This window comes from Trachurus trachurus, assembly GCF_905171665.1.
Source record: "Trachurus trachurus genome assembly, chromosome: 7".
Lineage (NCBI taxonomy): Eukaryota > Metazoa > Chordata > Actinopteri > Carangiformes > Carangidae > Trachurus > Trachurus trachurus.
The window spans coordinates 24,262,554-24,290,532 of NC_139901.1; the positions used below are offsets into that span (position 1 = coordinate 24,262,554).

At 40.0% G+C, this 27,979-nt stretch overlaps 1 protein-coding gene and 2 long non-coding RNA genes across 3 annotated transcripts; all 3 read left to right on the forward strand.

Moving 5' to 3' along the window:
• The first annotated feature begins 88 nt into the window (after positions 1 to 88).
• LOC310989097 lies at positions 89 to 27,954 on the forward strand. Its single transcript, XR_014595519.1, has 3 exons — positions 89 to 1,154; positions 27,032 to 27,086; positions 27,852 to 27,954. It is a non-coding gene; the product is annotated as an uncharacterized lncRNA (long non-coding RNA).
• Positions 15,358 to 17,446, forward strand: LOC310988389. Its single transcript, XR_014595481.1, has 4 exons — positions 15,358 to 15,976; positions 16,107 to 16,203; positions 16,364 to 16,522; positions 17,287 to 17,446. It is a non-coding gene; the product is annotated as an uncharacterized lncRNA (long non-coding RNA).
• On the forward strand, positions 17,460 to 23,020 carry LOC310988390 (uncharacterized protein). The gene is made up of 7 exons (XM_083974969.1): positions 17,460 to 17,510; positions 18,257 to 18,393; positions 18,729 to 18,822; positions 19,025 to 19,357; positions 19,478 to 19,649; positions 19,908 to 20,035; positions 20,164 to 23,020. The coding sequence occupies exons 1-7, from the start codon at positions 17,475 to 17,477 to the stop codon at positions 20,482 to 20,484; spliced, it is 1,221 nt and encodes a 406-aa protein (XP_083831095.1). The 5' UTR covers positions 17,460 to 17,474; the 3' UTR covers positions 20,485 to 23,020.
• Positions 27,955 to 27,979: the final 25 nt, after the last annotated feature.

Genomic DNA, 27,979 nt, shown 5'->3' on the forward strand with positions numbered 1-27,979 from the left:
ATCTTCTTTAGCCACAGCAGCAGAACTAATCTGTCTTCACAATGTTTACACTCGGAGGGAGGGCAATGTCATGTGAATACCAGGGACTTAAGAGTTTATTCATCAGCCCTGTGGACGACTGAGCTATTAATGACACATCACTGCTCTAAAATAAACATCGATAGCCAGTGCGGCCAACATGGACACACAGGGCGTGTTGACATGTCCGAGCAGACAGAGGAGCAATTGCCATGTCAGTTGATCCAAGGAGTTCTCAAGGACTCAATCACACCTTCCAGAGACAAGAGTCAACGTGTCCTGCAGTGTGTCCTAACTGACTGTCGCCCCGATGGAACACAAGATTTACTGAGATCATTTTGGTGAAAACAAGGGCTCAGAGTAACCCACTCTCACAATCAATACTCTTTGCACATCTACCATAGCATCGACCACATTCACCTTGATATTTATTTAGAGTAAAATCATCAGTATTTCAGATGCATTTTTGAAAATATGTTTTTGTTTTTTTCCCCAGCATAAGCAATAAATATCTGAATGTGCAGAGAGGAAGAGAGGAGAGGAAATGTAGGTTCTGCTTCACCTTCCAAGATCCCTAGAGGGCAGCCTGGATCGGATGAAAGATATCCGTCCAACAAAGTACTCAGACAGCTGGTTATCAATGCTCTTCTTGAAGAGGACGTGTCAACAGATGTATGTACAGTATGAGCTGTGAAAGGATCACATTGCAGAGGGAAATACTGAACTCCAACTGCAGCTGTAAACTAGACTACATTAGGGCTGATACTAGTGTGTGTAAATGTTCCCATTAAGTATAAGAATTGTCTCATTATTTTTGAATCAGTTATCCGAAACACAAAGATAACTGAAAAAACTTCACATTAATAATACAGTTTTGTTTTAACCCAAATAATGTGTCAATAATACTGTTAATTAGATTTTTTATTTTAAAAAGGCCAATTTGCAGAATTTGCTGAAATGCTTCTCCACTTTAACTTGTAGCCTAACTTCACTCTTTTGTCATCATTGCAAGTGTTACTGTGTCATTTTTACTAAAACAAGCAACAACTGATTTTTTTTTCTTTTTTCTTTCATTTTGCAGTCACACGAGCTGTGAAGGCAACATTGACATATCACCACCTTTGATTGCTGATTTGGTGAGTGTGTTGAAAAACAGTCGCTTAGTCACACATCGTCGTGTTTCTATATCCACCTAATTATTTTTGGAGGTGATATTTTAGGTGATTTCTTTTTTTTTGCATGTTCATGTCCTTCTGAGTCTTTCTGCTTAGACAGTTTGGTATTACAGACACTTGACCAAACTGAGGCACAGCTGCTGCTGCTGCTCCTGCTGCTGCTACTGGACATCCAGGCTTCCTTGAGGAATACAAATGGGATAAAACTGAGCCCTTATGAAGACGGTCATTTTTTTGAACTCAGACAAAAAGAGGAACTTAAACCCCTAAACTGCTCAGTCATGACTAATGCTTGTAAAAGAAATCGAGTCACAAAGCAAAAGGACTTAATGAGATTATGTTACCCATAATTAACAATCTGTGAAACACATTTCCCAAAACCAGAAACAGTATGGCTTTTTTGTCTGCCGTCGAGCATAAGAATGTGTGAATTATCATCCAAACACACATTTACCCCACTTTTCAGACTTGACAATACAGAGCCCCTGACCAATATCCTTAATCTGCCACTCAAAATACATTTAGCCTTTGTGAGAACAAATGTGCAGAGCTGAAACATTGGTTGTGGAGACTCTCTGCTGCCTATTAGAACCATTGTTCCTCTTTATCTGGTGAACACAGACAACCACCAAAGCTTGCATGTCTGGGGATGCTGCCGCTGTTGTATGCACATTACAAGAAGAATACAAGGATTGTCCTGTGGATTATAATCTATGCTTTGAATACCACACTGCATTACACTGCAACATAAACAAGTTTGATTGAAGAGCTGAAGAATGGACGGATGACATACACAAGCCACAAGCCACTGTAGCATCTACACATTGTGCACACATGCAGGCAGATGTCATCTGTGGTGTGTGGATAATAAAAAATAAGTGGTCTGTGTTATCAGTCTATCAGGCCAGCACACTCGAGTGACCAATTCGACCCCGAGAGATAACATTGTAAGATTTCATTTAAATCCTCAGTCTTGATTTGAAAAATTGTATTGAATCTAAGATAGTTCCCAATCCTCATCTGCAGACGCCTGAGATAGGCATTCCAGCGTCACGTCCTCGGGGATCGACACCCAGGCCGGGGCTGAGACTGAGAGCATGACAGAGAGACTGGGCATGGAAAAGGGAGAGAAGCAGAAATAATTATAAGAGCAACTGAGGCGTATCGGCTTGTCCTTGGCTCAAAATGAAAAGCAGGATGAGACATGATGGCACAAATCAACTGCAAGCCCATATACAGTACCTGATTCACTCATAACATCTGTGTAATTACACATCAGGAACCTTGTAATACTGGGATTCTGTTACCAGATTGTGTCATCTTCACATTTCTGGCCAGGACCCAGAATAATTAAGTGTATCATTACCCTGAGTTGAAATTGTCGATGAGCAGGGAGCAGTGATGATGGAGGCTCTCTGTGGGAATGTGGGAGGCATTATTAATGATGAACTTATTTTGATACGCACAATGCGCTGTTGTGTTGTTTTTAAAAGACGCATGTCTCAGTTGAGAAAGTTGCGAGTGCACTGGCCTTTTGTAATCACGAATGAGGGCTGCAATGGCTTAAGTGAATCTGTGTCCTCAGAGGTTCTTTGTGTTTCAAGGGCAGTCTCTCCCGAGTCTCAGGCTGACATGATGAGGTTGTTGACTTTCACAGCTGCCACGCTAAGCCCGCCAAAGGTGTGTGATTAAATTCCCATTCTTTTCCTAAAGAGAAGTGGAGCCATTTAGAAACCTATAAACCATATGGACAAGTCAATGAATTGTCTTTAAATTAGACCCTATAGGTTTACTCAGGGGGAAGTGGCAATAGAAAGTGGATGCCTCTGTGTGCAGCACACGCAGTGCATGCGAACACAAAGGTGTTTTTTTTGTTGTTTTTTCTCTTTTTGATTTCATGTAGTTGAACAGCAGTTTTAGACAGGCTATTGACAGCCACACTCAAGATCTCATTTTCTGGTTGTTAGATTTTAGAGGTACTATTACATGACTTTGTAAAACAATTTTCATTGATGAAAAAAAATTGAATCATTGAAATGAACTCCCTTGTGCAGAATAAATCAGGTGAGATTACTAAGGATTGCTTGTGCGTGGTAAAGCGTATTCCTCTTTATCATAGACCTGCATTGTTGTTGGAAGTCCATTAGCGACACACGAGCGAGTCGCAGAGCCACACTCAGTGACATCTTTCTTCATTAGACTGAACATGGGCAATGTAGTTTATTTTGAGCCAATCCCATATACTCAGTCCTGCTGCTGTAAATACTCACCAGAGCACTAAATGTGTATTAATCCATGGCCGCAAATAGTCCCAAAATTTGAGTAATGCTGGCTAAGTGTTAGATCCCAGCTGTTTAGGGAAATTTCTGAGCTCTTTTTAAAAACTAAAACTACACACATTGGGCTTTTCATGACCTGATTTTGAGGATTTACACCAATGGAAACCAATGGGCTTCGGGGTAGAGTGCCGCAGGGAGAACAAGGAAGATGCAGTGTCTTAAGAGATGGACTAATCCATTGTTAGTTTTGCTCCTTTCAAGCAATTTGCTGCAACAAGGACTCCAAGTTAAGCAACATAATATGGTCTGTATTTGCCCTCCACAATGACTTTTGTTTTTTGGACATTTGCGGAAATGATGATGCTGCACTGCGCTCCTTGGGAGGACAGTCCAATTTGTTGAGAATAAGAGAAACACAGAATAACACCAACCTTTAAGCCCTAATAAGAGCAGAACAAAATTCACCTCACATCTTATTTTTCCAAATTACGTCTGCTAAAACCAGAATAAAAAGCCCGGCCAAGACAGCAGGAATATCTAAAGCAGCAAAACAACCTTTTCAAAATAACTCATGGACAAAACGAAATAAACATTCAACAATGTCGTCCTGAAATCTACAGTGTAAATTAGATTCAACATTGTTGATGGTGATTTGCCTTTGGATGACAAAGCACAGTTTGGATGGTTTGGTTTTCCCATTCTAACAATCATGATGGCAACTTCACCATCAAGTATGTTTGAATATCATTACACAATTAGATTGTGAATAAATTAAGTCACAATATATTCTCTTTTGCCTTGTATACAGAAATCATAATTTCAAACAGGAATTGGTTGGTCGAAGCCTCAGTTTGAGATGCAGGGGGAATAAAATGGCTTGAAACATTTTCTTAATGTATTCCCTGTGATGACACATACGGTGTCATCACCTGAGAAGTGTGCATATAATTACCTGTTGTTTTGTTTACAGTAAGTGGAACCCTTCAGGAATACTTGTGCTGCAGCAGTATGGAAAGCACAGCACTGACACTGATGCTTCTTCAAGCTCTACAGTCCAATTACAATAACATTTATTCACCACAGTAGTAGGGTGAAGATAAAGAGACAAAAACAAGCCAAGAATGATGAAAACATGGAATAATATATATTGTACATCTATTGCACATTGGGTGTGTGGATAAATGAAAACTAGACAACAACATAATAAATTATTCTGAGTTCAAGAGTCTGATGTGTTGCTGTTAGAAGCTCTGAGACAGCTGCATCTGATTTCTGCAGCCTGTATAGACCGTTTGCATGATTGGGGGTGAAAACAGTCTGTTGCTGGGACAGTTGGGATCCATGATGATGCTTCAAGCTGTCCTCCTGCTCCTCTGAATGTGGAGGTCCTGCATGGATGGAAACTCAGACCCAGTGATGCAATGAGCAGCCCTCATCATTCTCTGCTTATAGCTGCTCCCATATAGTACCAGGCTGTGCAGCAAACAGTGCATCCATACTATACTGTATATGTTTCAGAGTATCCTCCCCCCTCAGTTCTCTCCTGAGCAAGAAAAGGTGCTGGTTAACAATCCTCACCACTGACTCTGTACGAGCCGACCACTTCAGGTCTTTACTAATGTGGACCTGAAGCTGTTGACTCTCTCCACAGGTGCTCTGTGGATGTACTGTAGATGGGGTAGTGTGAAGCTCCTGTTCCCTCCTGAAAGCCATCACCATTTCCTTGCTACTGCAGATAGCTTTGATGGAGGGCTGATGACGGAGCTGTTACCTCGCTGTTAGTCCAACGCGTCATTCCTGGTGATCAACCTGATGATGGTGATGTTTTACGACCGTGTTGATGTGCGTTGTTGCAGTCACTGCTGAAGAAGACATACAGGGCCAGGCAACCCTGGTGGAGCTCATACCATATAGGCTACAGCCTCAGTTTAATGTATTTGCCAATTACTGCTTCAATTAAACAGTTCATTTTTAAATCAAAATTAAAAACACTAAATCAAAGGCTCTCGTTGCAGTTCGCAATTACCGGTATAAACATTTTTTATTGCAGAAATGCACTTATTACACAAGCCTCTGCCAGATTTGACATACTGCTGGAGAGGCCCATTATGAAAACAGCACAGATTTGCTTTTGTATACTGATACATATTTATGCACTGATTGCAAACATTTCACTGTTTAATATGTTATTTTTTTGAAAACTTAATTAAATGACAAAATACGTATTTTACTGATGCAGTCCTCACGTTGTTGTGTTGTTTCGTGTCCGCTGGACCCTGTAGCTGATGTCCAAATGTCAAAATATTTCATTTTGTTCGGCTTCATCGGTGGGTTAAGTGTCACTGAGTGTTTTCTTGACACCGAGCTGTTTTCTGCAGGAGTGTAAGTGTCTGCATTCAGTGGCAGCTCGGCTACAGCCGCAGATTTAGTTTCTATTCATTTCTATTAATGGTAAGCATTAGTGACTAGTGCTGCCTGCGGTCTATTCATGCATATGATTTATCGTCTGCACAATGTGGGCAGTAGAGTACAGTATAATCTAATGTATGTGTAAGTTTCTGTCAGACCAGATACAGATACAGCTTATTTTAACTGTTGTTTGTATTCTCTCTATAACCAGTAGCTACAGGCATTCCTGTTCTTGCCAGGCAAATCCAATCAATGGCCACCTTAAAATGCTTACAAGTGCATTTGATTATCAGGTATTTGTTAGTTCTGCAATATGTGTATAGGCTCCACTGAAGCCTGAAGTAGGAATTAGAAATAAATGTCCTTTATTTCTCTCAAGTAGAAAATTGTGCTTATGAGAATATTACGTGTGCACAGATTTTCAGAGACTTCATCGAAACAGTTGCATTTGCGGTCTTTTAAATGAAGGAGAGGAGGGAGCTACTGAGACAACAGAATGACAAACAACATAACTCACAAACTGACTCCTGTGCAGCCAATCAGCTTTAATGTATTGTAATGTATTCATAAGGTCGTTCAGTGGTGATGGATTGGCTGAGCTTCAGAAAGTGCGGAGCTAATAAACAAATTTGTAGAGTCTTTATCTGCCGTTGCTGTTGCAGCCCACGATGCATCACCTTGTGTTACTAGATTTAAACGTGTTACCCACACAAAGTTTTACAATTTAGGAAGAAATCAAATTTTTTAAAATGAATGCTGACTCAGACTTACAACAAACTAACATACAAGCTAAATTAGAAAACAAGGCCAATGCAATCACTCTATAAATTCTAACAAATATTAGAAAATGTGTTGAGAGATGGCAGTTTAAAATTAAAAAATAAGCTTTTTTTTCACCTCCCCAGTGGAATCAAACAGCTTATATAAACAACCAAATAAGCAAAATATACAAAAAAGACTGGAATTAACCTCATCATGGCAGAGTGAAGAGCATGATTACAAGCGCAGGCAGAATTACACAATGCCATGTTTCAAAAAGCAGCCCTCTCAGCTGTCTAAATAGGATGATTGCTGCTGGTCTGAAGGGTCCTTCAGCGAGAGGAGCTTTGGAGGAAAGAGACACAGAGAAAAAGGTGGCACATGTGGGAGGCGCCAAATAAAACATCACTGTTATTTATTCTTTAAACCTTATTTTTTAATATGGAGCTGGATAAATAAAATCTATGTATATGTGTCTGTCTATCTATCTATCTATCTATCTATCTATCTATCTATCTATCTATCTATCTATCTATCTATCTATCTATCTATCTGTAGATACAGCTACATTTTGTGTGCATCCACGATCCACGTGTCTAACGACGGCAGCTTTACATGCACTTTTGATAAAGCGAAATGAAAGCTGTCTGGGCGTGGATGCTCTTTTTCTTCTTGCCTTCTCTTTGAGCAGCAGCGACGTTCACGGCCAGGTGAAGGACAGAATCAAAGGAGAGTATCCTTTGATGCAGGAGGCTGATCCTTATTATCCTTTAACAACATGATGATATAATTATCTCCCCATGTAACTGTCTGGTGTATGCCCTAATAGCAGCTATTTATCAGGACATATTAACTAAAAAACAGACTCCTACAATCAATCAGTTGCTCTGGCTTTTGTCGTGTGAGACATTACTCTCACACAGTCCAATAAAGCAGCTGTAACCGCGTATTTAACTGCTTTCCAAAGTTAAATATCTCATTTCTATTTTTATCATTTCAATAAGAGATTTAATGAATATAACTTTTCATTCTCTCTGCTGCGCTCACCTGCATTTGAAGACAAACCTCTCTCGTCCTTTCTGCCTGGTCTAGAGCTACTTGCGTTTGGATTAACACGCTCATTACAGCCCACATCTATACTGTCTTAAGCCATCATCTGTGTCCCATCAACCCCCATGTGAACTCAAGCGTCAAACCCGTGTAAACTAGTTCACGACACTGAGTTTAATTTGATTATCCAATTACTTTTTTTTTTTTAATTGAAAAAATGGCACTTCTGCAGGGCAATCACTCTTTAAAAAATGTGTTTAATACATAATTCCTCTGGTAAATGCTTCCAGCCATGAATTCTAGACATATTTATTAAGAGACAAGTGACAACATTTATTTTCTTAAAGACGGGTCAAAGTTGTTGATATCGTGCTGGGTATTGCCATAACTCCTCTTTAACAGATGAAGAGACCTCATAAACTAGTGGTGTAAAAAAAAAAGAATACAGTAGAAAGAACAAAAGAGAGACCGACTCTACACATCTGCAGTATTCTGTATATGTTGTTTTCTGCTGTTGAGTTACGGCTGTAGCACACAATAGATGATAGGACCATAGACTTATCAATAATGCATAAGATAGTAAGAGAAATGACAGGCACTCTGCTGGTAGGTTCTCTCCAGAAGCAAGCCATAAATTTGCAGGGCAATAATAATGACTCTTCTCAGGGAAATAAAGGCCACCCTCTGCTCCCTATAGTCATAAACCTGACTCACTCTTCCATTGGTTGGAAGAAAAATGCTTCCTCTCCCACCACACAGGAGTCATACACAGTAGGTACTTCAACCAGCCAACTTGATATGCAATCATCTCTCTTTACAGAGGAAAGAATACAATTTCAGTTTTTATATTAGCTATTTTCCTATTATGCCTGTGGAGGTGGGGAGAAATAGAGCACGGTAATAGTGAAATGAAGTTCACTTGAACGACTCGGGAAAATATTCAAAAAAGATTTCCAGTAATTCTTTTACTTTGACCATAATCCTGCTGTGCAGCCTGCTGTGTAGACCTAGTGGGATTTTCTGTTTTTTTTGTTTTTGTTATTTATTTTAAGCAGAATCAGAATCTTTGACATAAAAGCAACTGAGAAAGAATAGTTAGATTTTTTTTTTTTTTTTGGGGATGTCTGTAATTCACTTTCTTGCCAAGAGTGACATCAGAGGATCAATACAACTCTCAGATCTGTCTGTTAAATATGAAGCAGGAGCCGTGGGATCATTGACTTAGCTCAGCATTAAGACCGGAGCACAAAGAGAAACAGCTAGCTCCTTAACAGTTTTCAGCTCCACCTGGCTCAATAGTTAATATCTTATGTCATGTTTATTCAATCTGTGTGGAAAGTCAAGTTTCAAAAACAATAGTTAATTCATGCCTGCACAACCACAAGGCTTTTGTATGGCCTAAAGAAATTACATGGGGTAGTGGTGGAAGATAGTGCTCCATTTGGACAGACCCATTCCTGCGGGTTACGGGTGTTTATTTATTTGTTTATTTGTTTATTTTAGGTAGGACGTATGCTGCGTTCAAGACAACTCAGAAGTAACCGAGAAGTCAGAACACCAACTCATAAATGCCCAACTTCCAACATCATAGCGTACCTGAATCTGAAAAATCTGAATCTGAATGATGGGGGCTTGTTGCTTTGAGGTCAAGTCAAAAAATCGGACCTCTGAGATGACACACGAATTTCCGACCAGTAATTTCTTAGTTTGACGCTGTTCAATTCATTTCTCACAACTCAGAGCTTGTTTTTTCCAAATTGTCTAGATAACCAGGTGCTAGCTGTAGGCTACTCACTGTAAGGACATGAGGTAGGAGGGGTAACCTCATCTAACTGTGGGCAGAAAAGGAAAACAACACAATTTTATAAGCATATTTCTACAAAGGAGTATTAGGGACAGCCAAAAAAAATAAATCTGGCAACAAAAAAAAAAAAGCCAGGCAAAAAAATTCAATAAAAAGAATCCGGCAGGGGGAAAAAAAAAATTCTGGGTAAAACAAAAAAAAATCCATCTGGCAAAAAAAAAAACATTGGGGAAAAAAATTGGCAAAAAAAAAAAAAAATCCAACAGAAAAAAAATCTGGCAAAAAAAAAATTGGCAAAAAAAAAAAATCCAACAGAAAAAAAATCTGGCAAAAAAAAAAAACATGGAAAAAAAATTGGCAAAAAAAAAAATCCATAAAAAAAAAAAATCTGGTAAAAAAAAAAGTAGTATAGTAGACTACTATTGTCATGGCTGCCTCTGTTCTCTCTCGGGCTCATAAACACGGTGTGGTCATAAGTATAAGGACGGTGAAGAGACTGTGTCGGAAACTTGGTTTGTTTAGGAGGATAAACCCATAGACTGTAAAAAATATGGACGTAGCATCCGTGACATCACCCATTGGTTTTGGGGAGTCGTTTTTGTGACTCAAATATGGCGGCCTGAACAACGCCATCTTGGATTTACCGGCCGAGAACCCGCCCACTGGCCTCGAAGCAGCTGTCTCCGGACCTGTCACTCAACGTTTCCGCGCCCTATCGGTTGAGACCAAAAAACGTGATGGCACCAGGCTTTGATTATGTTTTTGAGGATGTAAAATTGGCGATTTTAACATGGGGGTCTATGGAGAATGCTGCTTTCTGGCACCAGCCCCCAGAGGCAGCCGAGAGGATTGCAGTTTTTTGAACGCGGAAGTGAGCTTCACTTCTCAGACCGACAACTGCCCCCTTGAATAAACCACACAAACTTGGAGGAGGTGCCCGTATTCGTACAAAATGAAATAGCTGGGGGGGCTGCCTTTTTATACCTGGATTTTTTGCCTTTTTTTCCCCCACCAAATTTTTTTTTTTTTTTTTTTTTGCCGGATTATTCTTTTCTTTTTTCTCGCCTGGCTTTTTTTTATTTGGCTGGCCCTAATAGAATACTCCATAGGCCAGTGTTGTGCCTGAACGCGTTCAATGAACGATCGTTCATGAACTCGTTCATATTTTGGGCGAACGTGAACTGAACATAGCCTACTGTATTTCCGCTTGATGAACGTTATTGTGAACGCGTTCATTCTGGACCAAGGTACGTTTTATCAGTCTGTTTTCTGGGAATAATTGACATAAGGAGAAACCAGATACAAGCCGTTTTTTCGTTTTTTCGTTTTGGAAAAAAAAAAAAAAAATCAAAATTTCAGTTCGTTTTCTCGTTTTTGGTTCTTATTTAACAAAACGAATTTACCACTCAATATTTTGTTTCCGTGGGTGGGCGGGTCCTCTGATTGGCTAGTGTGCTTCCTTGCCCTGTACCCTTCAAAATAAAAGTTCCTCAATTTAATAATGTCGACAAAAATATTACTGTAGGCTAGTAGGCTACAGACACTAGCAGACATAGAGGACCCCATCACCCACAGTCAAGACTGATATCGGCTTCAAATAACAATAATAGTAGGCTATTCATAATGAAAATGAGAACTTATGAAGTTATGATGACTTCAGTGTAGATGTTTAGCCACAAGGTGGCGCAGTTATTACATGAAGAGTAGATCTGAGGGCTTTACTACGACGGAGGCTCACAACATATCGTGTGTATTATGAAAGCGAGGGGTGTGTCTATAGGCTATAGGCTAGTGAGTACAGTGACAAAGACTGTACAGTAACTTCGTTCAATATACAGTAGATACTACTTCAAAGTGGCCATTTCACTCGCGGGGAGCGAGATTCACGCAACTCGTGAAATGTGAGTGACAAAGTGATCACATGCAAGAGCAAATTGACTGATAGCTCCCCTGGTAGAGCAGCTCCCTCAGTAATTTGAATCATCCGCTAGTGTGGGTTCGAATCTCAGTTTGGGCAGTACCATTAATGTGTTTTCTTTTCTCATCATCATTATGATCACATGGCTTAAGTTTGAGCAAATAAATGAGCAAATGAGCATTAATTCTCCGCCGGGCCGAGGCACCAACTTCCCTGCTTGTGTACGTATTTGTCTCCAACGGCTTATGACACGCGCCGTCCCTGCAGACTGACAGCCCAGGACAGGTGCTGAAGTGTGGGAGAGGAGGGAGAGACTGGGCTCCGCGGGGCTCTTGCAACTTGCGGCGGATCAGGAGGCAGGGTGGAGGACCGACATGACAGGGGGTCTTGGTCTCCTGGTACCTGTGCTGGCCAGGAAAATGCACAGTGTACACGTGTACATATTTAAGTACACGTTCACATCCCTATAAACATGTACACAAGCAGGGAAGTTGGTGCCTCGGCCCGGCGGAGAATTAATGCTCATTTACTCATTTATTTGCTCAAACTTGAGCCATATGTGATCATAATGATGATGAGAAAAGAAAACACATTAATGATACTAACTAATCTTAGATTCGAACCCACACTAACGGATGACTCAAATTACTGAGGGAGCTGCTCTACCAGGGGAGCTATCAGTCATATTGCTCATATGATCACTTTGTCACGCACATTTCACGAGTTGCGTGAATCTCGCTCCCCGCGAGTGAAATGGCCACTTTGAAGTAGTATCTACTGTATATTGAACGAAGTTACTGTACAGTCTTTGTCACTGTACTCACTAGCCTATAGCCTATAGACACACCCCTCGCTTTCATAATACACACGATATGTTGTGAGCCTCCGTCGTAGTAAAGCCCTCAGATCTACTCTTCATGTAATAACTGCGCCACCTTGTGGCTAAACATCTACACTGAAGTCATCATAACTTCATAAGTTCTCATTTTCATTATGAATAGCCTACTATTATTGTTATTTATACAACAGTTAGTTCCGACCGGTCCCAACCGAGCAATTTGATTGGACAACGAGACATTCCATAGTGCTGATATACAGTATAACAGCACTGGGACTTTTCACAGACATAATCACTCCGCTGTTCAGCTGGACAGGAGCTAAGTCAGAGCCAGGCTCCCCATACAGGAGCTGCCCCATCTCTCTGCTGCTGCTGCTGCTGCTGCTGCTGCTGCAGTAGTTATAAACGGACCTGAACAGCACGGTGTGATTATCTGCGGCACTCGGCCTACGGCCTCGTGCCTACGACCGAATCACAGCCGTGCTGATATACAGTACAACAGCACTCCCTCTCGTGTGATATTGCTTAATTGAAGCCGTGTCAGTCTTGACTGTGGGTGATGGGGTCCTCTATGTCTGCTAGTGTCTGTAGCCTACTAGCCTACAGTAATATTTTTGTCGACATTATCAAATTGAGGAACTTTTATTTTGAAGGGCACAGGGCAAGGAAGCACATTAGCCAATGACCCGCCCACCCACGGAAACAAAATATTGAGTGGTAAATTCGTTTTGTTAAATAACCAAAAACGAGAAAACGAACTGAAATTTTGATTTCCGTTTTTTTTTTCCAAAACGAAAAAACGAAAAAACGGCTTGTATCTGGTTTCTCCTTATGTCAATTATCCCCAGAAAACAGAATGATAAAACGTACCTCCGTCATTCTGGTGTTTGTGAACGGCGCTCTCTCAAAGTATGACTTCGTTCAGGAGTGTGCCAGATTTCCATAGAGCCTTCCAGACAAAAAACAGCTAAAACACTGTAAACAGGCCTTGATATGCAGCGGAAAAACCACCCGATCTGGCAACACAGTATCAGCAGTTTGGATCAGCGGCACATGGAATAGGCAGAGTGATACAGCGCGTCGCGGAGCCTGTCTGTGTGGAGGAATACTGATCCAGTTGGTTAGTAAAAGCAAAGACACTCTATTTATTTTATAACCCGTCTTTGGTAAAAGATAAACGGGGGTTACGCAGGGGCATAGGGGCCACACCGGACGCGCCACGAAAATCGCGCGCGAGCCGCGGCCCTCCTGTTCACATCAGACACTTATTTCTCCGCGCTTCTGCCCCTCAGCTGTGTGTGTGGCCGTGTGTGGCCTACGTGTATGTGCGTGTGTGTGTGTGTTCACAAATAGGCTACTGTACAAACGTACACACATTGGACTCTGGTATTTGTCACGTTCTAACTCAGATATGGGCTGAGGGCAATCATTTTGAAAAAATAATAGCTTGTAGCAACATATTGGAAAAAAAAAAAAAAGAAAAGAAAAGAAAAAAGAACTATGAACTAGTTCAGTTTTGGAACCGTGAACTTAGTTCAAAATTTTGAATTATGAACTATGAACTGAACTAGTTCATTTTAAAATTTGTGAACTGAACTTTGAACTAGGCTAGTTCATGTAGAAAGTGAACTTTCCCAACACTGCCATACTGTAGGCTATATCAACATTTAATCCAGCACACAACATTTGGGCTCATCCTGCTGTTACGTTCATATCATGCTCAGAAATTAAAACTAGTGGTTAGCCTAGCTTGTTAACTTCAGCACCGATTCCCAATTTTTTTTATATATATAAAATATTATATCACATAGCCTACATTTTAACTGGGCTTGGAGAAAATCAACAAAGAATCCATTATAATGCAAATGTTAGGAGATGATGCGTCCAGCTTGTGTTGCAAATTCTACCATTTTCCTCAATGAATGTTCAATGAGATTATCCTATTTAGGACCATGTAAACCTAAAACAGTGAAAACCAATATGTAGAACACATGATGAAAATATAAGATGCTTTTGTGGGATTTTTTTCTCTTGATGCTTCAAATGGACGTTGAAGTCACATGTTTATCGGTTTCCATCGATCAATAGGCTACACCGATTTTTTTCAGCACAGCCATTTTTCTGTGATATTTTGAGATCTCTCTTTTATTTGTGAACGCGTGGCAACACATCCTACATCCTACACACTCAGTGTTGTGTATGTCCCACATTATAAAAGGATGAGTTTAGCTACAGTAGTCTTAGCTGTCCCTCTTTCATGGTTCCAGTTGTGCCTATGGCAAATGACCATGGGCTTATGTAACTCAATGCAATCTTTTATTTTGCATTTCTTTCACTGATCTTACTGAAAAGAGATATTAATGTCCTCCTGGTATTTACAATCCACATTGGCTACTAACCATATTCTACACAGCAAATTGAGAAGAGTTGAATTACTGGTGTTAAACTAGACATACACTAGTAGAGTTAATTATACTCTGGATAGAGTTAATCCATTATAAATAACTCTCGGTCGTTAAATAGTTGTTGTCAAAACCGAGTGTAAAAAGGAAGTGTCACTAAATCAAACCTGTAAGTGTAAATGTTTAAATATTAACTCCGAACTTCTTACTCTAAACTCTGATCCTGTATTTCACACCTGAAGTGTTAACGTCGCCCCTCCCCCATCCACCTTACGAACACCGCTCTGCGCTCTGACTGCTGAAGCAACTGCCAGAACTCTCTCGACTGCGTGTCAATCGGTCTGCTGAAGACAGAGCTACCTCTCAACTTTTAACACTGTTCGGTAAGTAAGCTACGTGAAGTAGTATCTGATAATATTGTATTTTTATACTAATATTACTCTTCGGGCACCCGGTCATTTTGCAATGGTGAGTCACGGTAACTTTACTCGTCATGCTGTTACTAACCACCCGTTAGCATGCATGCTAACCGCTAGCTCATTAAGCAGGTGGCTTAATGAGCTAGCGGTTAGCATGCATGCTGGTCTCACTGTAACATAAAAAAGTGAGTAACGGCAGTAAACGGAAAGTTTGGCTCGAGTTATGCACGTTGTACTGGTAACCATAGACACAAAACGTGATAAGATGGGGGGGGGGAAACCGTGATAAGATGATGCTAATGGTTCGGAGTTGCTAGCTAGCGTGCTATAGTTGTGCTAACGCTAGCAAGCCCTTCGTCCAAAGTAATTTCTACTTTTTTTTCTCCTTCTTTTTGCGAAAATAACACAGCTCTTGGTGAAGTATAATATAATTATTTAAGCAATAGGCCTATATCACGACAGGCCGTGTTATATGTTCATTATACCACGGCTAAGGGGCGTTGTTCGGCCCGACGCGAAGCGGACTCGGGGGAGTGCTGTTGTACTGTATATCAGCACGGTGTGATTGCCTGCGGCCTCGTGCCTACGACCGAATCACACCCGTGCTGATATACAGTACAACAGCACTCCCTCACGTGTGATATTGCTTAAGTAATAAACACACAGCCTGAAATTTTCGACAGACTGCTCATGTTTACCGATGTGTTTTTACTGGGTCACACAGAAATATCATTATTATTTTGAGAGGGAGTTATATTTCTAACTGTCTTATGGTTTATCTTGGGAGACACTTAGCTAAATGTTGGTTTCCTCAATGACATGAAAATAACTAACTCTATTTTTTTTCTGTGCCTTATGTCTTTTAAAATGTGTAGATGCATTAATGTCTCCTGGCATTTCTTGGGGTAAGATATTTATTATATGTATGTATGAATGCATGATATTGGCTCACATTGACTTTTCATTTTAATAACAGTGGATCAGATAAATTGTTCATGAAGCTATCCTTTCTTTTAATTCACTGAACTCACATAGAAAATGCTGGCAAAGGTGGAATACGGAGGAGTCCAAAAATACATAAAAATTCCACAAATTGATGGAAACTTTGACTTCCAGAACTTTCTTATAGAAGGTTTGTCTCCACACATTTTAAGCTAAAAAAAACCCTTATAGGCCATTTTAGAGAATATTTTCATTATTGTAGTGTGTCTGTTTTGTTTTTCAGATGTTATGCTTTAAATGTCTGAATGAAATGGTTGATAATACACTTAATGTAACTTTTTTTCCCCCAGTAACAGACAAATTTAGTCTGCAGGCCCAACTTGTGACTGAAGGTGTGCTCAGCTTGACTGACACATCAGAGACTGAGGTTGATGCCGACACATTCGATGAGCTGGTCAAGTCAGGGGTGAGAAACTTCAAGGTTGGATATCGCCAGTATCCAATAACAGGTAAGGTTATGTTGTCTTGATTTTTTTTTTTAAAGGGATAGTTCAACATTTTGGCAAATTGGCCCATTGCCATAATCGCTATAGTCATAGCAGTAGGTTCGTTACCTTTAATTGTCGGTGTAAGCTATTTTTAGAACGGAGGAGCGGAGCGGCAGGCTGTTCAGAGCTACACTATGGAGGCTAATGGAATTTCTTGGTTTCCCTCATCAAACTCATCAAATACAAAATCCCAAAACTCCAAAACGCTTTCGTGGACAAGTTGTGACCTGCACAATCACCACGCTATGAGATAATAATGGAACGTTACGAAACGGAGCCGTTTTCGAGGTAAATACAGAGTCTGCTTGCTGAAAAACTGTCCCTGAACGCAACGCGCATCAGCGGTTTTGCATGAATTTACCTCTAAAACAACTCTGTCTCGTAACGTTCTATTATTATCTCATAGCGTGGTGATTGTGCAGCTCACAACTTGTCCACGAAAGCGTTTTGGAGTTTTGGGATTTTGTATTTGATGAGTTTGATGAGGGAAACCAAGAAATTCCATTAGCCTCCATAGTGTAGCTCTGAACAGCCTGCCGCTCCGCTCCTCCGTTCTAAAAATAGCTTGCACTGACAAATAAAGGTAACGAACCTACTGCTATGACTATAGGGATTATGGCAATGGGCCAATTTGCCAAAATGTTGAACTATCCCTTTAATCATTCACCAATCAATAAATTATTATTTTTTAATTTAAATTGATTCCTCTCTGAACTGTTTTTTAGACATTGCTATTACTTTGGATGAATCGGATTCATCTGTAATACCAGATACATCACCATCTCCAGCATCATTGCCAGACCCTCCAGCATCACCAGCTTCGATGCCAGACTTCACAGCACAATCACCGGCTTCTTCCATTTCATCAGATTCTACTATTATCCTCCCAACTACAAGGAACAGGAAGAGGGCCATGAAAGCAGACCTGGATCGTGACGAAGCAAGAAAGGTAAACCTTGAAACAAGATACACATGTATTAGATCATAAAATTAGTGCTAGATAAGTGGCAGCATTTCAACTATTTATATTTAATGTGACTTTAATATGTACTCTCCCTCCAGACACACTCAGACTTGCACTAATGCTATACTTTACTCCCTCGTCCCGAGCCACCCTACATACTTGTGCAACCAGCTCTGTCGCATCTCTTTCTTTCTTTTTTTTAAATGAAACTTTTTTTTTTTCTTCTATTCTATTTATTACTGTACTGTATGTCTGTGTTTTTAAGCCGTGGGTCCGAAGACAATTTCATTATCTAGTATAATGAATAAAGATTCTCTCTCTCTCTGAAACGTAACTAAATTTAACCAAATGTCACCCAAAATTAAAATTTCACTCATTTTTTACTCACTCTCATGTCGACTAAGGGTTGGGAGAAGTTTCAGAGCCATCTGTGCCTTTTTGGAGTTACAGCGGCTCAGCGCAGCACTGCACTGCCATATGACGGTGGCGAACAGGGCTTACTTTTCTTCGTGCAAAAAGACACACCAAAAAACATCCAAATACCTCCATACAGCTCGTCTGTAATGTCCGTCTTGTATTGAAGCCCCGACATGAGAAATTGTTTCGAAAATAAATAAGTCTATATTTTAAGCTTGTTTGTAGCGGAAGCTCCCAGTGTCTCAGTTCACGGCTCTGGCTGTGTCGGTGCACTGACACCTAGTTCACTGCTCTGCCTAATGTTGTCTTTGCAGAGGGTTGAAACTGCTCTCAGCTCCAACCCGAAGGGTGAAGAGATCATCAAAGAGTATGGTCAAACCAAAACATTGTCAGTTGGGACACGGAAGCAAATGATAAACATTCTGGTGGCGGAAATGGTTGAAACATACGGGTAAGAAATAATTTTTTATATAATGGCAAAGGAAAACATGACGGGACACATCTAATAATAATAAACTGTAAACTGTCTTGTCTGTAACAACATCTCTGTCCAGTCTGTCCGTCCTGGGTGAGGGATCCCTCCTCTGTTTCCCACCCTGAGCTTTCTCCGATTTTTCCCTGTTAAAAGGGTTTTCCATGGAGTTTTTCCTCAGTTGATGTGAGGGTCTAAGGACAGAGGATGTTGTTGTGATGCCATGTAAAGCCCTTTGAGACAAACTGTTTGTAAAAACGGGCTATACAAATAAAATTGCCTTGCCTAGCCTAATAAATAATTTGTTTCTAAAGGAGGATTCCACCCATGCATGTCAGGGCCACTTACGCGCTTGGAATTGTTACCCTGTTTCCTTATCTGCAAGATCCTTACTCAAAACGTGGATACGTAAGTTTTAATGTGCCTTTGAAGTCCAAAAATGTGTTGTATAACTGGGCCATCATGGTATGAGTAGGCAGCATAATGTATTTTTTTCACTACAGGAAAGACTTGACATTATCTGAAATTAGGTCAAAAAATGCCCACATTATCAGAATCAGTATCTGCAATCACTACTACTTTAATATTTGATGTGTGTGCATGCATGCAGGAACACTTCTATGATCCTCAGGCCAATACTGGCTATCTTGCATGGAGACTCAAGACGGTACAACGCAACACCCATGATGGCTTCCTTGAGTGTTCCAGGCCTGATTTCCAGGACAGTCCGACAACCCATCGAGAATCTCTGTTAACTGGTGATCAGCTCCTTGGTGAGGAGTGCAGGGAGGCTCTCTCCATAATGAGACACTCAACAGACAAATCTGTGGTTAGTGAGAAGACGAGAGCCACCTTTGACTACAGACAGAAGCTGGTTCATGACCAGGATGCAACAGCTTCAGTGTTGGATGTCTTCCCTCGTTTTCTTGATACAGCCGGACTGGTAGGAATATGTATTATGTATATGAGATTATTGTTTTTATTATAAATTATTTTAAAACTGACTCCTAATGCAAAGTGCATTTTAGTAAGCTGTATATGGACATTGTGCCTCTGTTTAAAGATTGAACAGGATTTTTCCATGATGTTCGGGGACCATGTATCTGGACGGTTTCTTGCGAGGTGGTCTTCAGATTTCAAGCACAGAGTCATCACAGAATGCCAGAGTCTTCCCTCAAGTCCTTATGTTGACGAGCTGCTGGCTGCTTCTGATCTTCAAGTTGAGAATGACTACGGTAAATATGAAGTTTTTCTGTATCCAACATACAATGTGTTGCCAATTTCAATAAATCCAATATGCAACAGTCATCCAAAGCTAAATTTGTGGTCCTGAAATAAATTAATTGATCGATTGTCATTTTAATAATGACAAATATGAGGTTGAGTTTTGTTATTCAACAAAAACAATCATTTTAGTTAAATGGTATCTGTAGTAAGCAAGAAATAATGTTTTACAATGCTTTTGTTGTCTGTCTCAAATATTTGTCTTCAAGGCTGGGATAGTGATATGTCTGCTCTCCTGTTGCTGCTGCATCTCCTGCCCCCTACATCAAAAGGCCAGAAAAAAACTCCCAAGATGAGCTCAGCACAGGCAGCCAATCATGTTGTCAGATTCATTAAGGTATGTACCATCAGCTTTTTGTACTACCATGTAAGAAGTATGAGGTGCAGATTCGACTGTAAGAACAATTCTTGCTGTGTAACTATGTTATGCTAAGTATTATGCATAATGTGTCATTCAAACTACAGGAAGGAGTCAGCCTCACTACATTCCTGGATAAAGTTGATGCAAGGCAACCTTTCCTCCTTTGCATCGGAGAGCAAAAGAAGAAAATCGCGAGGTTCTTCATTGTTGTGGACCAGAAAGCTATCCCATGCAACGCTCAGACATCGGTGGCCGCTTTTGATGTGCTGTTCAAGACTCACTATGTCTTCAGCCTCTCCTATGATGAAGCACTTTCTGCATTCTACACTTTCATCCAAACGACGATATACAACATCGATGTTGGAACCACAAAGGAAACCCCACGAGTCAAGGAACTGAGGGCCAAACTACTGCAAGACCATTAAAATGTCACCAATTCACAAAGGTCAGAGCACAGTTGAAATAACTGTCTGAGTATGTTCACATGTTTTGTTTGTAAAAAGCACCACAAAAATTGTTCAGGTCTTTGTCAACATTTAAAATTTCAGCATGGACTATATCCAGCTAAAAACTTACGTTTGAAATGTGGAGAGCAAGGATGTCCTTCATCTTTTTGTACATACAATGGCTTCAGAAAGCACCTAAAGACTGTTCATAAGAACCATGAAGAACTGGTCGATACTAACCAGGAAGTGGCCACACAAAGACATTTTGAGTTTGAATCTTTAAGTGAACAGCCAACAACTTCTGCTGCATCCATGTTACAGGTTCCCCCTGAAATTACACAGAACTCACTTGAAAGAATGTGTGGTTCAGTTGTTGCACACTTACAAACCTCTGGTTGTTCTCAAAGCACTATCCAAACGATAGTTTGTTCGATGGAGGAAGTTATTAGTGATGTTCAAAGTCGAGCACAAGAAGCAGTTCTCCAAACATTTTCCTCTGAAACTAAGGAGTCAGAAATTTATAAGAAAGTAGAGCACTGTTTAAATCAATTAGACAATCCCTTTTCAAAATTTAACACACAGACGAAGAGACAAAAATATTATGATGAAAAATGGGAAATAGTTGAGCCTAAAGAATTTGTCCTTGGTGTGAGAATGGATACACGTAGAAATAGAACTACAGGTGTATATAGTCAGATTCCTGTAACAGACAAGTACATGTATGTACCCATTTTAGGTACACTGAAATCCATTTTCAACAACAGTGAGATAAGGGAGTGCTTCTTGCAAGAGAAACACTGTAAAAAGGGGACATACAAAGACATTAATGATGGGTTTTATTTCCAAAACCATCCTCTTTTTTCACAACAGAGACATGCTCTACAAATTTTACTTTATTATGACGATTTTGAAACGGCTAATCCGTTGGGTTCTAAGAAGGGGATCCACAAACTTGGTTGTGTTTATTTTACTTTAAAAAACCTCCCACCCAAGGTGAACTCTGTGCTAATGAACGTACATCTTGCAGCTCTTTTCTACACCCAAGATTTAAAGACATACGGTTTTGAAGAAATATTAAAGCCTCTAATTGACGATTTGAAAATTTTAGAAACTGAAGGAATCCAACTTCCATTTATTGATGCACCAGTGTTTGGCTCTGTAATTCAAGTCACAGGAGATAATCTTGCTTTAAATGGTTTACTCGGCTTTGTTGAATCTTTCAGTGCAACATACTTTTGTAGGTTCTGTCTGACAAATAAGGAAGAAATTCAGTCTGTTTTTTCTGAGGATAATCCAGGATTTACATTGCGCTCCAGAGAGCTTCATATTGAACATTGTAATGCACTACGTGAAGATCCTGCTCTACCTACTGTTTATGGTGTAAAAAAACCTTGTGTGCTTGATTCATTACAGTATTTTCAGTGTACTGATAATTTTGCAGTTGATATAATGCATGACTTGTTGGAGGGTGTCGTACAGTATGAGCTTAAGCTGTTTTTCCAGTACCTGCTTAAAAATGGTTACATCTCTTTGAACACGTTGTCAGATAGGATACAGAGTTTTAATTATGGACACATGGAACGTAAAAACAAACCAAGTCACTTAAAAATTGAGGACAACAGCAAGCACTTAGGTTTAAATGCAATTCAGTCATGGTGTATTCTGCGCAATACCCCACTTATTTTTGGTGACGTGGTTGAAAGGGACAATAATCACTGGAATTTATTGCTCCTCTTGATACAGATTGTTGATATAGTCTTCTCCCCTATCCTTACTGATGGCATGATATGTTACCTAAAACATTTGATCTGTGACCACCATAACATGTTCAAAACTTTGTTCCATGATAAGAAATTGATTCCCAAACACCACCTAATGATACATTATCCAAGGATTATAAAAAAAATTGGCCCTCTTATTCATATGTGGTGTATGCGATTCGAAGCAAAACACTACTTTTTTAAGAAGTCTGTAACAAATTTTAAAAACCTTACTAAATCTCTAGTAAAGCAACACCAGCGTCAACTGGCATTTTACTATGAAAATTATTGTTTTAAGCGGTTTGAGATTGGTCCTTTAAAAATAAAAAGCATTGATAGCTTGGAAGGTGGAGAATTACTCTGTCATGCATTACAATTAGATCCATGTTCAGATGTTTCAACTACACGTTGGGTCAGAAATTATGGCACAGAGTACCAGATTGACTGGTTGGTATGCACTGGAACATCCCATGATGACCTACCTGTATTTAAGAAAATCTGTAATATCATAATACATGAGCAACGTGCTTTCATAATAGGCTGTGCTGTTGACACACTGTACTTCGATGAACATTTTCATGCATACTGTATAGAAGAGAAAAATAATGAACATATTGTGATTTTCATTGACCAGCTGACGTATTTTAGACCGTTTGATAAGCAATACTCTAATGAGAGTGAGAGGACATACATTGTGCCTTACTGTTGCATGTTCTAGTATTTGTGGTGCAAGTTTCAAAATAAATGTTTTTGAACTGCCAAACACGACTACCTTTTTATTTTCGCAAAGTTTATTTTCCTAGTATTTTTTTAGGAATATATATTTATATAAGAATTATATTGACATCTTTTAAGTGTTATAGAGGTAACACTTGTATAGTTAAGAAATAGTACTCTGAGAGAGTTAATTGCTAACACTACATCGAAGTGTTAAAAAAACTAACACTGGCTGGTGTTAGGCAGTGTTAAATTTCAACTCCAAAAAGTGTCAAATTTACACTAACTTAGTGTAAAGGTACCAACACTTGAAAAAGTGTTAAATTAACACTCTCAGGTGTGGACCCATATAGACACTTTAAAAGTGTTAAAATCAACTCTTACAGTGTTAATTTGGGTATGCTGATTTTACTGTGTAAGATTAGACTGATATCCACTGCAGCATTTATAAATTAAAGGGATATTTCAGATCTTTTGACATGCAACTGTATGACATCCTTAGCAGTGTCGTGCATCAACAGACATTCCCCCTACTGCTTCGTTGTGAGCAGATTTCCGGCCTGGTTTTGGTGTTGAAGAACATAGTTCCGGCTATTTGGCTGCATAGGGTCACAAAAATAAAGCGTTTTGCTTCTCAAAACAAAATGCGTTCAAAAGTGTAATACATTTGCATCACAAAACCATTGCCTCGGTTGTCATGCAGAGGGCATGACACCTGCAGATTGCATTCACACAATTAACGAACTGACCAAGGTTCGTTACGGACTCTGGTGCGGACCAAACACGGCAGCGGTGGTCTCGGTTCACTTGTTTGGTCCACACCAGAGTCCGCTGATTTGTATACACACCAGAAAAAAGTCAGTTTCAAGTGAACTGAACGAGCCTGGTGTGAATACGCCCTGAGGAAAGGGGCTTGGACTTTTGACTTGTGTATTTTCAAAATGTGGCCTGCTAGAACCATTTGTCCAGGATCTCCAACCCTACCTTTAGCTAAGACCATTTTTATCTTGACATTTGGATTGAGCCACACAGCATACCGACTCGAGTACAGTTATGTTTCAAGGCTAGTGTTCAATGATTTGTGTTAATGTCAGTGTGACTTTTAATTAAGTTATCTTGGGTTTGAGATTATTGCTCGCTCATTATACCAATCAGATTAAACTACCGACATTGTCTGTCATAACAATGTCATACCTCCTCCTTGAGAAAAAGGGGTGCAATTATTGCAGAAAAAAAGCATTAAACTTACTTTTCCTCTTTGTGGTAATTGCAAATTTAGTATTCCAACATCATCTACTAATTTTCTACAGATAACCAGAATTGCTTTGTCACTTGTAGAAAGCTTTTTATGTGACCTCTGCAGATGCCTCCAGCTGCTCAAGTCATATTCAGTCAACAGTGGCCCAGAACAAATACTCTGGGATGGAGAGTGGCAGGGTGGGTCTGCATAATCAACTCTAGTGAGCTGCCTTTAGAGTGCAAACAGCAGGTATCAAACAGTTTAGGATCCATTTTTTAGTACTAAGTGCTTTCCACAAAAGGTTGCACGAGACACTCTGACCTTGTCAGGGGGGTTAGACTGAGATTTCTGCTGAGCCCCTTTCAGACGGAAAAGAAGACCAGCAGAGATTTGACATAGCATAGCTCTCATGGATTTCTATCTGAATTATGTATCTTTAGAAGCCACCTGATATAAAAAAAATAAAAATCATCTGTCCATACATGTACGTATGTCAATTTTTGAAGGATGCAATTGCTTTGAATTGTACCAGTTTTCTGACTGGTTCTTGTTCATGTTCTGGCATCGACCAAAGCAAAAGCATGGACACAACTCTGCGAGTGTGATCTGGCGTTTGCATCCCTGACAGATATTGTAACACACGGGAACATGACCAAATGATTATGTTCATGCCATTCAGCTGCTAATGTAAACATTTGAAGGGCAAATGTGGTTTCATCAAAGGAGATGAATCAAGGCATCGCAGGAGGACTGGCAAGTTCAATTACATGAACAGCCACAATTTTTGGGGGTTGTCTGTGATGTGATGGAGCCAACATGACTTCAATGCGCCATGTCAACCGTATGAACCGAGCTGCGCACAATAGAGGCAATGAAAAATGATTGATTATATGACTTTGGGAAGAAAATGTCTTCTTGACAGATTTCTTCCTCCTTTCAAAATCCTTTCAAAAGAAACTGTAATCTCCCTGTTTAATGTTTCCATATCTGATTCTACAATCTTAAAGACAGCAAATGCAAGAAATGCACATCACCTTTGGCATATGCAATACATTTAATCTCAATCATTAACACAGCCCAATGTGCTTAACCCAGATAACCACTGACTGTTGGTGACATTCTTCGTGGTGGGAATAAAAGCCACCTATTGTATTAGTGTGTTTCTCTACCTGGATGTGTTGGGAGAGAGAGAGGGAGCAGTTTTTACAGTAGCAAATCTCTGGGGGCTCAGAGGCAGTTACTGGATTGGAACGGTGAAGCCCCGAGCCAGAAGGCAACAGCATCTGCTCTCTCTGGAGACTGCCATCAGCAGTTTGGGCTAAAAGAATGGCTACTTATGTTGAAATGTCCGTGTGCTAGCTCTATTTTTTCCTACTGACACCGCAATCCTGTAGCCCTCTTTGTTAATTCGAAAATTTCATAATGTGCATGCAATGACATTTGACTTAATGGTGGGATCAAATAGTGTAGCGCTCAGTAAATGTCAATCGGACTCACGAAATAATGGAGGAAAAAGGCATTTGCATTTCCAGTTTTAAATGCAAGCTTAAGGAAAAAAAAGAAAAACACAACAGAGCGAAGCATATATTACGTGAGCGTTTTATTCTTCTTTTCACCTGAGTTTTCTCATCTCACACCTTAGGTGTGTCTGGGAAGTTAATGAGTTGCTTCACTTGAGAGAAATATGCCTCTCTCTTATCCACGACAAAGATATAATGGAAAAGATTAATATCCTTAAAAGAATCTATTAAACGTTAAGATCAACTGATGTAAAAGGTGAGACACTCAATTTCCATTAAACATGAGGGGCTCAGCGAATTGAAAAAACATCCTGCTCAAGACTGTGGTTATTTTTAATAGCAGTTTTGGGTGATTCTACCTACTAAGACATTAATACTCTACTGAATAAGATTCAAAGGCCAGATTCTCACACTGGCTTCTATAAAGATAATCTTATTTCTTACTTGGCTGAACTTGAGAGTTGGCTCATGCAGATAAAGCAGACACTAACCGTTTCCCATTGACCTTTCCAGGAAGGAACAGAGAATGCTTCAGAAAACAAAAACACTCAATGAAAATGCAAATGAATCACTTGAAAGGCATCCCTCACTGTTTCACTGTAAGTAATTTGCTGGCAGTGATTTATCGATCCCAGGGAAAAGATATTTGACTTGTTAAACCAACAGCAAGATAATATCTTCTTCTCTTATTGAATCTCTGAAACTGCTTTCACAGCACTCGTCTTTTCTTGTGTCACAGCGCTGCAATCAAACTGTTTGCGTGAATGCAAGATGCATGCAAGGGTTTTTGTGGTATTAGAGCAGGAATGCCTGTGGAAATATATGACTTTTATCTACACAACAAAAACTCTTTCCTTGTTGTTCAAAAGCCATTGTCTAGCGATGCATGACATGATCTACATGTTCTCTCTGTCTGATAGAAATCGGCCTCCTGGGCAATGGTGTCATTGTAATCAGCAGTAATATCATCTTAAAATGTCACAGCTAAACCTTTAGTGATTCCTGTTATGATAAGACCAGGCACAGCTAAGGGGGAAGCTAAATAGAAAACTGCTCCATAGTTCTTCCTGAGACATCTCCAGCTCTCCCACCCTGAGCAAAACACAACGATTTATTGACATTTTTACTCCGCTTAGCTACCCTCAGCACAAGTAGCAACCAGCACATTATCTTCTAGGCATGACATTTGGAAAGTAAATTTGACATGGAATTGGACAGGCGTTAAGAGCTGACCCATACTCCTGCCATTACTTGTAAAATACACAATTTTTTATGTTGTCTTTCCTCAGATGTAAGCGGGAGCGTGATGCTTTGGAAATGTCCCCAAGAACCCCTTCACTTTAGGTACGTAACATTCGGCCCAGAAGCCCGTGGGAGCTTGTATGGGCTGTCTGCTCCAGGGCCATATCTGTACTGACTGTTTTAGATTTAGGAGACAACTCTTGTGAACATTCATACAAAAAATCGCCCTTTTTTTACGGGTTACCTTTCTAAGAGCAGCCATCAGAATCATTCAGGGAGGAGTCCATTGAATCAGCAGTGCATGAACCTCCTTTAGACAGAAGCTGGTGGTCTGCAGGCCAGGAAAAAAAAATAAAAACAACATCTTTTTGATTGGTTTGTTGCACTGCATATACAACAGACATATGTTCAGAGGCATTTTGTTTTTGTTTTTTGGAAACAGAATAAAACCACTGAAAAGTTTGATTGTTCGTTATGAGCTGAATGGCCATGAGCTATTTAAGAAAAAAACAGTGCCCCAGTCTCTAGGGAAATATTGAGGAATCATCAAAAAAGAATGCAGTGATTGATGCTCATCACTGTGTTATTTATCTATTTATTAATAATAAGTTCTCCACTGATATTAAAGGATTAGTCCATTTATATACTTGCCACAACTTGTCTTTAGACCCTCTTGAGTCCATCTCTGGACATGATTCCTGCCTCACCACAGTTTATTTTAGCCTCGGTCTTCTGCCATTCTCCATCCACCCACCAGACACCCTCAGACTGCCAGATCCACCTGTTCACCTGTCTTCCATCACCTGAGCTTCTCGGGCCACTCACAGACCAGTTTTTTCCTGATTGTAAACCTGCTTTCTCCACCAGCTGCACCAGCTTTTTACCTCTGGACTGTCTGCAGCCCAGTTCATCAGAAATCCAAAGCTCCCCTGCTTCTCCACCAGTGTCTTCAGCTCCCTGACTGTCTGACCAAGGTATGTTGTGCTCTTCGACTG